This window comes from Capra hircus, chromosome 2 (genome assembly GCF_001704415.2).
Source record: "Capra hircus breed San Clemente chromosome 2, ASM170441v1, whole genome shotgun sequence".
NCBI classification, from domain to species: Eukaryota; Metazoa; Chordata; class Mammalia; order Artiodactyla; family Bovidae; genus Capra; species Capra hircus.
This window is the reverse complement of record NC_030809.1, coordinates 91,864,598-91,876,675: the sequence shown is the minus strand read 5'-3', so window position 1 is coordinate 91,876,675 and position 12,078 is coordinate 91,864,598. Positions and strand designations below refer to the sequence as shown.

Genomic DNA, 12,078 nt, shown 5'->3' with positions numbered 1-12,078 from the left:
CTTCACAGTCCAACTCTCACATCCATACATGACCACAGGAAAAACCATAGCCTTGGCTAGACGGACCTTAGTCGGCAAAGTAATGTCTCTGCTTTTGAATATACTATCGACATTTTAGGAATCAGTGAACTAAAATGGACTGGAATGGGCAAATTTAATTCAGATGACCATTATATCTACTACTGTGGACAAGAATCCCTTAGAAGAAATGTAGTAGCCCTCATAGTCAACAGAAGAGTCTGAGATGCAGTACTTGGGTGCAATCTCAAAAATGACAGAATGATCTCTGTTTGTTTCCAAGGCAAACCATTCAATATCACAATAATCCAAGTCTACGCTCTAACGCCGAAGAAGCTGAAGTTGAATAGTTCTACGATGACCTACTAGACCTTCTAGAACAAATACCAAAAAAAAGATGTCCTTTTCATCATAGGAGACTGGAATGCAAAAGTAGGAAGTCAAAAGATACCTGGCGTTAACAGGCAGATTTGGCCTTGGAGTACACAATGAAGCAGGACAAAGGCTAACATGTTTTGCCAAAAGAATGCACTGGTCAGAATTCAGGCTAGATTGCCTTGATAAATAGAGCCCAAAATGGATAAATCACACTTGGTAGAAACTTATTGTTGCTTATTGTCAGTCTGAGGCAGGTGTTCCCCAGCTGGGAAGGTGGGTAGGATGGAGAAGGGAAGGATGGGAAAGAAAGTTTGTCCTGTGCATCATTTGGGACCACTGGCCTGGGGTTGATCTCTACAATCAGCTGTAGGGAGAGGAGTGAACCAGCTTCTCTGGTTCACATCATTCTCACATTTCACTGGCTAGAACTTAGACATGTGGCCACGCCTACTTGCAAAGGAAGCTAGGAATGCGCCCAGGAGGAAGAGAAAATGGATTTTGTTGAACAAATAGCAGTCTGCCATATTTATCTAGTGGACACAAGGGTTTAATAGGAAAGCCATAGGTGTATCCTATTCTCTCTCTCTCTTTAAACAAGATAGACAGAGAATGAAGTAATTTCAAAGAAAACAAGTGAAAAGTACTGAATACTAGACTATTGGAGTTGGAAGGAAATGTAAAAAGTCCTTATATTCTAATCTCTCAAGTCAAACAACAGGTAGATGGATACCCTGCTTCTGTTTGTAACTTTTGAGTACTGGGAATCTACTTCTTTAAAAAGGCATTGCAAAGAAACAGCTGAAGTCTGGCTTTTTAACTTAACATTGGTTTTGATCCTCGCCTCTGATGACAGGGGCCATGACCCTTACCTTCATGCAGCTCTCCCTGGGTTGTTAATAGCTGATATGCCTGGCTCAGTCAAGCAGGCTTCCTTCAGCTGTGCTTAGAGTCACATGGCTTTAACCTGTGGGCCTTTAATTAAGGAAGTTCTGAGCAGAGCTTCATCCTGTGGCCCCACAAGAGCTCTTGAGCTGAACAAATGCCATCCCACGTGCAGTCTAAATTTCTGTTTGTTTTGGTCCCCACATAACATCCGTATAAACAGCAGTGTTAGTAAAGGTTTGCAAGGTAGGACCTTATGGAAAAGAAGGAAGTAATTATTGTAATTTAGCAAAGAGAAAGTGACTGACTTAATTACTGCCTTCAAGAATGAAGAATCTGAGGTTCTTCCTCAATCTTCAGACTTAGAGAGAGAGGAAGTGCATTTAATTGTAACAGCAGAGATTTATCAGCTTGAGTTACCTGATTCATCAAGCATACACTATTGAAGATGATTTTAATAGAAATAGAACTAAAATTCCAGTGACAAGTGATCCAAGGTGCTTGATGGCACACACAGCAGAGGGTGTAGTGATGTGAGGAGCAGCAGCAGCAGAAGAAGAAATGGCTAGAGAGAGACTCTGAGAGAGATCCGATGTGTGGCAGAGTTTGAGAAAGCTAGATAATAAAGGTGCGAGTAGGAGAGAGGGCTTGCTTTCAAATTAGCAGAGGCCACTGCAGCAGAAAGACAATAATCCATTCACTGGTGCATACGGAAACTTTGATTAGGAAAAAGAAATGTGCTTGTAGTTTCACTATGACTCTGACATGTCTGCTGTGTGGGGAATATCCTTACATTTTGAGCCATGACAATCTGCTGCATTGTGTTCCACCAATTAATAAAAGGAGAGAAAACAACAAATAGTCTTTAATTGAAACCAGCCAAGAGAACAATTACACAGCGGGCTTTTGCATAGCAATACAGCATAAACAATATGTTCTAATGGAAACCTCCTCCATGTTTCACTGACTATGAATGCAGTAGGGTAGACAAAATAGGATAATTTCTTTTTCAGAAAGAGCCAAAAGAGAAAAAGAAACTGCCTGAAAGTCTTTCCTCTTCAGTACTGTTTCTCAGATCTTGGCTAAAAAATAATTCAACAAATTGAATTAAACACCAACAGTGTCTCCTACAGAATCATATACTTACTCTTTTATGATACCTTAGGAATGATCTGAATCAGTTTAAAGCTACTTATTTTACAATTTTATTGTCATTCATTGCTTAATGGATTCATTGCTTAATAATTTCAAGGCTTAACTAGAATGTATGTCAGAAAGAATGAAAAGCACAATACTGGATACTTCCTCAGGGAACCCCTGTACATGTGGATATCCAGCTCCACGTATGCCTTCCGTTTCTTCCCTTCTCCTGACAGTGGATATCCTGATAGTTCCTATGCACAAGTCATAAACTAAGTGAATGAGTCTAACGAGCTGGTACGGTGCACCGGCCTGGCAGGGGCACGGTGCATGCACAATGGCATGGAGCTTTTCTCTCTTCATTTCACACCACAAACATTCATCAGGGATCATCCTTTCAGATGAGGTTTGTTCAGCTGGTTGAATCTACCATTCACAGGCTGAACAGCAAGCAGTCAAACCAATTGCAATGTGTTGACCTATGCTAATCATTTCAAATCCCAACAAAGTTGTAACTTTAGGCTTTTTGACAACTGAATCAGATCAGCTCTATGGCAGTTATAGGACACTTTGTAACTAACCAACACGATTATGGCCCCAAATCCTAAATGAACATACAAATAGGATCTGAAGCTACTAGCCAAGGCATGCTTTAAAAAAAAAGGTTTTAGGAAGAATTTAAAGAAAGGAGGCTAAAAATATAATTGAGGGAGAATCAAAGGAGTAGTATTTATTTATGAAAGGAAATGGCAACAGCTGATGCTATCACAAAGCAGCCAAGACATGGAAGAATGAAAACAACTTGTAATCGTAGGCGACAAATGGAAAAGAACAATACAGTGCCTTCTGTTTCGTAACCAGTAGCACTCTCTTATCAGCTCCTCCTACTCTCCATTCAAATGCAGACTCATCTGTGGATACTCGAGCACTCGAGATAATTTATTGAGCCCCTCACACCACATATGAATATTTAAATTAGCAGATTTTGACTGTAACATGTCTGACCTTATTCTCCCACCCTCAGAGTATATGCAAGTTTCATGGACTCTGGCAATGGGAGAGTTCATGCTATAACTATGAATGAATATTTAAGAAAACACTTTTAGATAGTGCCTCATTGGTTCCTAGTGACTGTCCTGTGAGATAGTCTGGCAGAACTACTATCACCATTTTATTAATTATCATCCTGATGCTCAAAAAAATGGCATGATTTGCCCATGGTCACGCAGCCTGCAAGAGGAAGATCCAGAGAGACTCCCCAGGTCCATGTATGCCTTCCATTCCTTCCCCTCTCCTGACAGTGTGCTGTCTGACCTTTGGGATGTTTTCCTTTGTGAAGAATAAGAGTTTTTTTTTTAATTAATATACTAACAGGGTTACATATTGGATGTGGTAAGGATAGAGTATAAAAGCATCTTTAGCTTTCTATTATCAACCTGGAAATACTAATTATTTTTGAATGAATGTGTCTCACCTGGGAGTAATGTCTTTCCATAGATAAGTCACAGAAAACTAATAAAACTCATAGCACTGATGGGAGTGCAGAAATTATGAAGGATTCCAAATCGGAAATAAGTAACAACCGGGATTCAGATTTACCAGATTTATATATATCCAGTCTGCTGGGGAACTGAACATCCTTCACTCCTCACTAGTAATTACTGACACTGTGTCACAGAGAAGTATCCAAGGGAACTTTTTAGAGATGTATATCAAAGATAGATGGAAGTATTAAGTCACTAGAAGATATGAAGGTATATCAAGAAAAGAAGTAGAAAGAGTATTAGTTTAAGTAAAAAAAAAAACTATATAAACTAGGTAGCACTTAATGAATGTAATTACTTTACTGGGGAGCCTTTTTTTTGGTGGGGGGAGCCTTTTAAACAACAAAAAGTTTGGATTTGGTGTCTGATTTTGATAATAGTAAGTATCTGCATAGAAAATGGAAACTCCTACTTTGTCTTATTGGAGGGTTTCTGGAACTGTGTCTGTCTTCTCCTAAACTCTTTTCTACATATGTATTTTTATTAAGAAATAACACATTAACAAATTAGTGAAGGACAGGGAAGCCAGGTGTGCTGCAGTCCATGGGGTCACAAAGAGTCAGATACAATTTAGCGACCACAACAACAAATTAGCTGGTATTTTATTGACCAATAAAAAAAAGAAAAAGAAACTTTTATTGTCCACACCTTTTTTGTTTTCAGAACACATGAAGTAGTTTTCATTTCCTGATTTTTGTTTGTGTGTTATTATTCTGCCTCTTGGTTAAAAACTTTATATATATTTGAAAATGGCTTTATAAAAGTGTGTTAAAACCCAGAAAAAATACGAGTGCACATCTGCTGATAATCCCTCCAACTTCTAAGAACCAAGGTCACTACTTGGCTAGTATAAAACTAGAAGATTTGATTCTCATCTAAGCAGAATAGAATCTTTGGATCCTCTGTCCTCTAAAAGTGAATATTCTAAAAGGCTGAATTCTGCCCCTACACCAAGCTACTTGTCTCCAGTCATATGTTTGAAATGCTCTAGAACTTGATTGTATTTTTCTAATCAGCAACTCCATTCTTAAAACTGCAAACAAAGACACCAGAAACACAAAAATAAACAAGCAAATCCTATTCTGTAGGTAAAATGAGCTCTGACCACGACTGACTATGAGATTTCATGCCTCAAATGCAGCAGCCAGCTGAGTAAGAGATACTCAGATATGGGCTCCACGGATTTTAACCTGACTTAAAAAGTGGCCATCATTCTGTGTGGCCCAGATCTACTCTTGATGGTTTGGCTGGTATCTGGAGATTCGGGGTTGCTGGAGAAGGAAGCTGAAACTGTAAGAGAATTATGAGTCTGGTGACTAAGTGCTGGCCTAGAGCTTGGGAGCCTGTGCTTTAGACCTTCTTAGACGCTAGGGATCCATGTGGAACTTCCTCCCCATGTCTCACTTTTATTCTTGATAAAATGAAGAAGTTGTACAGACCAGTATTTTGCAATATAGGTAAGGCCCCAACAGAAATGCAGAGGCGTTTATTTGGTATTAAGCATGGGAAAGATGGGCCCCTGCTGGCCAACTCGGCCCCCATTTGATGTTCTCAGTGACCTGAGATATTTCACAAAATTCTTGGTTTCCGCAGAAGACAGTCTGAAGATGCCTCAAATAATTTATTAGGGCCTGAAAAATTCTAAGGAATTAAAATGCTTTAAACTTCCTCACCATCTGCAGCTTATATATCCAACACAACCAACAAAGAGTACTTTGCTTTAAAATGGCACCAGAACTTTTTCTGCACAGCCTGTTGCTCTAAAGAAATAATTTCTGACCAAAGAGGACTGTCTTAAATTCTCCCCAAGGATTCAGGTCCCTGAAGTCAAGTGAGGAGTCTCCTGAGAGGGCTGACAGTATCCCTAAATAGGTGCGAGATAACATAGGACTCAATTGTGGATAACTCTACGCCCTCCTTGCTCCACCTTCTAGAGGAGCTTGAAAGTTGGGGAGAAAGAGTGCGTGAGTATAAAAGGGAAGGGGCCTTGTCTGTTTTCTGGAATCCTCTAAGCTCTGAAGATAAGCGTGAGGAAGGGCCCACGATGGCAATAGCTGGCTTAGAGAGGCATTCTTTGCATTCTACAGATAGATCATAGTTTGAAGTTGAGCAAACCCAGCCTAAAATAAAGAACTTGAAAGTTGTAAGTTCCAGAGATTCTCATTTGCTAGATCATATCCACAGACAAGATAGACTTCTGTCTCCATTCATTGTCAATGTCTCTGCTTTATTCTTGTCTTGCATGACTGCAGGATACTTTCTAACTTATGGAAATCCTGGCACAATCCTCACATTGCCCTCAGCAATAGTGTCTAATTTCTGTCCACCATATGCATTCAAAGTAATATGCAAACATGCTAAAGAATCTTGTGCCTGTAGAAAAGAAACCATATTTTTCATATTCTTAGAAATGAAGCATTCCTTCGAGCCTGTGGCAAAATGCTTCAAGGGTCATGAGTTAACTGTTGAGCACCAGGAATACAACACAGCTACCAACTGGTTGATTGTCTTTGATGATTAAAATGAAGAGGATTTTCCTCTTTGACCAGCAGCACTGAGGCACTGTGCAGTTCCTGAAGGTCTTGTTCAAGAGAAAATCAGCTATGAATTGTGGGGAAATTGTATTGCTGCTTGCTAGAAAGAACATGGTTTATTTATATGTTTTGATTCCCTCTTGGTATGGTGTGTACTATAAGGAGAATTCGGCAAGACAGACAATAGTGGAGGAAGAGTTTGCATTCTTTCTGGAGTTTTTTGTTGTTGAATAGCCAAAAACCTTCCTCCATTCTGCTCTGCTTGTATTTTAATGCTAGCCAAAGCCTATTTAAAATACTTGTGGCCAATGTTTTATTATTCTGTGGTTGCACTATAGTATGTAAAGTGGTTATTAAGTACTGCGGTTATAAATCGCTTGGAGAGCCCCACCACATTTTTACTGGTTTGTTCTGTTCTGTGTTCCTATTCATAGGATATCAATAACAAGAGTGACAGCTGACATTTCTCTTGCTAAGAGGTCTGTGCTAAATAATCCCAGCAAGAGAGCAATAATTGAACGTTCGAACACTCGGTCCAGCTTAGGTAAGATGTTCAAATGTGCTACTTCTCCAAGCTGCGCTTTCAGACTGGGGTGACACGTGTTGCATTTGTGAATGCTTTTGCAGTTTGCTCTGATGCCATTCTTTAATTTTTTTTTTCCTTTATTCATTAATGTATGGCTGCTCTGGGTCTTTGTTGCTGTCTGTGGGCTTTCTCTAGTTGTGGTGAGCAGGGGCTACTCTTCGTTGTGGTCCTAGGGCTTCTCACTGTGGTGGCTTCTCTTGTCGCAGAGCACAGGCTCTAGGTGGACAGGCTTCAGTAGTTATGGTGCACTGGCTTTAGAACACCAGCTTTGTTTCTCAGAAGCACGTGGGATCTTCCTGGACCAGGGATCGAACCTGAGTAACCTGCATTGGCAGGTGGAATCTTAACCACTGGACCACCAGGGAAGTCCCTGCTCCCCATTCCGAATGGAGAAGCACTGATTAACTGACGAGAAGGCCAGTCGTACAAAAGCAGAGAGCAGAGTCGTGCAGCTGATCCTTCTCTGTCTCAGCTCCAGTCAGTTAGCTAATTAGTAGTCTGGTGGGAAGAATCCTCAAGAGGCTGTCTTCATCTGTTACCACCTCAGCACACGAAGCCACCCATCCCTGCTTTACCCAAGCTTCTCAGTGAGGCTAATGACAGCTGTCATACCTGAGTCACAGCTGACTTGAAAGCAAATGAGATGTCCACCTTTCTCAGATCCTTGGAAGAAAGCTCGATAATGGTGTTCTCAGTGTGGTTTCTGCTGCCAGCTGGTACCCAGAATAGTCACATCCTTAAGTGGATGTAGCAACTACCATTAACAGTATGTAAGGAGTTTAAACTTATCTTTCCTGGTACACCAGTGAGAAAGCATCATGAAAGTCACCGTGATGGAGAAGCAAAAACACTAATATACGTGGTTAGCTCCATCAAGCCATACAGGAGCAGGGCTGTGGGGGACGGATTCACCAACCACAGAAGTGGGTCCAGGCTGCCCGAGAAGCACAGTACTCCTCTCAAAAGCCTGTCTGTGGTTTCTGTGATGGCCCAGAGTGGTGCAGTCCACCCATAAGTCTCTTTTGCATTTACATTCTGGTCTGCTTTGTGAAAGAATGCTGAACATACTAAATGCGACAGTTGTGTGTCTGTGGGAACAGGATCCCAAACATCAGGGGTTCCTTCTTTAGTTCTCTATTTAAAGCCTTCAACATTATAGAGTGAAACACTCTTAAAGGCACAGTATTTTGACCTTCAGGGATGATGAAGGCAGAGTTGGTGATGATGAATCAGATTACTAATTAAAGTAATATATCATGACTGGCAAGGATGCCAAGTTAGATTGAAGATTTCTCAAATAAGCATCTGCTCTCCTATTTTCCACCCTCCTTTTCACTCCTCAAAGTGCCTTTGACTTTTAACCATTCCTTCCCTTTGAAGTCATCCCGTATAATCTATGTAGTCACCTATTGTCAGAGCCAGTGGAGTGGGTGGAGGGGGGTTAGTGTAAATAGTGAGAAAGAAACAAGGTAGATATCAGTTCATTGGTTTTCGTTTTCACTCTGTAAAGTCTTATAGCCACAACCACTGCAGTTAATTTAAGGGCAACATCTTACAATAACCACTCTGTGAGCCATTTATGCCCTTTTGTCTGCTTGTTGATACATATTTGTAGATTCTTTCATTAAATATTTATTGAACACTTTTTACTGCCATGCATTACACCAGACTTAGGAAGTACAAATGGGACTAAGACGAACTATCTTACCCATGGTAAGAAAACAGAAAAAAGGAAGTGATGGTTAAAATGCTGTGTAGTGATGGAATTATGAGCAAAGTACTAAAAGTGTAAAGAGAAAAACATAGGGAGTAAGAGGTATCTGAGAAGACTTTACAGTTTTTTGTGTTTTTTTTTTTGAGCTGGTTCTTAAGGCAGTCAAGAATGTACAAAAGCATTGACATAGAAACAATATGTGGTTGAGAAATAAGTGGTTTTTCTTGCAGATCATGCTTAGAAAAAGGAAGTGGAGGGCATGAATTGAGAGCAACACAAGAAACTGTAAAAATAGGTTTAGGCCAGTATATTAGGGCTCTAGTATGCTTTGCTAAAGAGACCTCCAAAATAGATCCCACAGAATGTTGATTTTATTCTTTTGGCCTTACCACATGGCATGTGGGATCCTAGTTCCCCTGTCAGGGATCAAAGCCATGTTCCCTGCATTGGAAGCTCAGAGTCTTAACCACTGGACCACAAGGGAAGTCCCAAAACGTTGATTTTTTAAAAGATACAAATAGTATGTTTTTCATGGTCAAATAAATTTGAAATTTATGGATTAAATAGTTGTCAGGTTTCTTCGCTGCAAGACTTCTTAGAGACCTGAAGATAAAGAAGGTAATACATGTTTGAAATTCCAAGAGAAGCTATTATAAATGCAACATTTCCCTTGTAGAAAATCCCCTTCTTTGTGTTTGTTATTTCATCAGATTAGTGTTCCAATGTACTTCCCTTGGAAAATGTCATTTGGGGCCACAAAGAGCCATTGACATAGCTTAAGCATTTAGATATGAGAGAAAGATCACAGGTGACAGGGTTGCTATAAGAGCTGAGTCCAGACCAGCTGTAGCCGAGTTATTAGAGAAATGTTCTCTCAGGTTTCCCGGGATCCTAGTCCATGACTTATCAGAGTTCATTTGTCTGGAATAATATTATTACAAGGCTTTGACTGGAATCAGCATGGTAGTCAAGATATTGTTGGGTTTGGTTAAAGCTTTTCTTTAAAACAACAAAAAAAGGATATGAGCGGATTCCTTGGCAGTCCAGTGGTTAGGACTCTGTGATTCCATTTTAGAGGGCCTGAGTTCAATTCCTGGTCAGGGGACTAGGATCCCACAAGCCCTGCGGTGTGGGTGAAAAGGGGTATGTAGATAATAACTTTCTTTCTCACATGTATAATTTAGTTATTGTATTCCTTATACATATTATTCAAGTATTAGACCCACTCCAGTATATAAAGTGGACCTCTGCAGCCTCCTGGCCTGCTCTGCCCCAACACCTCTCTGTTGATACCCATGGCCCAGGCTTTGTGTTGGTTAAGCAGTAGGTGTGACTGCCCTCAGCACTTTCACGTCCAGGGCCTAGGTTCAATCCCTGGTCAGGGAACTAAGACCTTGCAAGCTGAACATCAAGGATGAGGTCAAGAAAATCTCCCAAAACATTACACTTACCTCATTGCTGGTGCAAAGTAAATGAGGCCCAAGTATCTCTGAATTATTTACACAGAGACTCCGAGTGCCTCAAGGGTTCTTTGCTCCAGGGCAATCTACTTTGCCTCACTGCCTTTTTTGCTACATCAGAAAACATTGTATTAAAATTTGAAGCTTAAAGCAGTATAACCTTGTTTTAGTACAGTTCTGGCCAGGAGTTACATTCAACTGTGACAGTTTAATTGAAAACAAACAAACAAAAAAAACCCACACCCCAACAGCTAAAACTTACTACAATAAAAACAGCCTTTATTTTCTGAACATTTCCTCTGGAAAAAAATCTTTCTTTTCTGACATATGAGGGAAAAGAGGGACAAGTAGGTTGTTGTTGCTAATAAATGTAGACTGTATTTCAGAATTTTGCAAATAAGCCAAATTGTCCAGATTCTTTACATTGCTATATTGAAAGCTAGTCACCATTCAAAGTAACGTGAAATCTTTCAGGCCATTGGTATTGGATAATATGATATGTTGACTTTTTTTTTTTAATGGAAATTTATTGCCTCAGAATTCTGGAGGCTAGAAATCTAAGACCAAGGTATCCACAAGATTGCTTCCTTTTGAGGAATGTGAGGAAGACTGTCTTCCATGCCTCTCTGCCAGTTTCTTGGGGTTTTTCTGGCAATCTCCGGCATTCCTCTCTTATAGAAGCATCTCTCCAGTCTCTGCATCCGTCTTCACATGGGTTCTCCTCTGTGTGTGCCTGTCTCCAAATTTCCCATTTTTATAAAGACACCAGTTGTACTGGAGTAACACTAACCCTAATGACCTCATTTTAACTTGATGATCTCTATAAAGACCCTATCTCAAAAATGAGGTTACATTCTGAGGTACCAGCGGGTTATGACTTCAACATAGGAATCTGGGGGCAATTCAACCCATTACAGGAAGGAAATCCGAGAACATGTTATGAGTCAGAAGTTGAACTGAATAGCTTCTACTGGGTCCTGGTGACTCTTTAAATTCATACTTCTAATACAGATCGTGCATTAAACATCAGTGATTTTGTGGGAAATAAGAATTTTATGCTATTATGCGGAGCCCTAGAAAATAGTTACATGATAGACTTGAGCATTCATGATCCCACACACCCTGTCAGTCTATTCAGTAAAAAAGGGGGTCTTTTTGGAGATTGACATAAATTTGTGTTTATTCTGAATAAGCAAATCATTAGATTCTGGCACATACCCTTTTCAATGAGGATATTTAGAGTGATATCAACTTTTTCCTAGTCCATCTTTGAAATAATTTAAATTAGATGCCTTTGTCTACTCTGTGTAATTTAGACAAGATTACAATATTGGTAGGTCATACCTGTAGCCAAAAGAAACCAAAAAGCAAAACGAGATCATCTCTCTGAAAATAAAATAGACTAATTCAGATTTTGGACATGATCAATCAATCAGGTGATTTATAAGAAGATATATTACAAAAAGCTTTTATAGTTCAGAAATCCATATTATGTTTTGCAGATAATCTGCTTAATTTTTACTTAAACAACAGCCAGATTGCTTTGAACATTGAAAATAACTAGATCTTTCATTTGACCAGATTCATGCACAAATTCAGGTCAGTTGGCTCTTACACCTGGCCCAGTAGATTTGCATCGAAATGCATTGTGACACTTTAATTGGCGTTAAGTTGTATTTTTTTAATGCTGAAGATAATTATGCCATAGAATAAGTCCACTGGCCCTAGCACTTAGTGAAGACTTAGCAATATGCCAATTGTAAGAGTAGGTCCAGAACATTTAACAAGGACACAAAAATGTGCATATCAGTCAGAACAGATG

General features: G+C 39.7%; 1 protein-coding gene across 3 annotated transcripts in view; it reads left to right on the top strand.

Annotated features, from left to right (window-relative positions):
* CACNB4 (calcium voltage-gated channel auxiliary subunit beta 4) overlaps window positions 1-12,078 on the top strand; it is a 151,428-nt gene that overhangs the window by 106,019 nt on the left and 33,331 nt on the right. For all 3 annotated transcript variants that reach the window (XM_005676129.3, XM_013969693.2, XM_018063053.1), the window contains one exon: window positions 6,931-7,040. In XM_005676129.3, coding sequence (XP_005676186.1) covers window positions 6,931-7,040 — 110 coding nt within the window. The remainder of the gene's footprint in view (window positions 1-6,930; window positions 7,041-12,078) is intronic.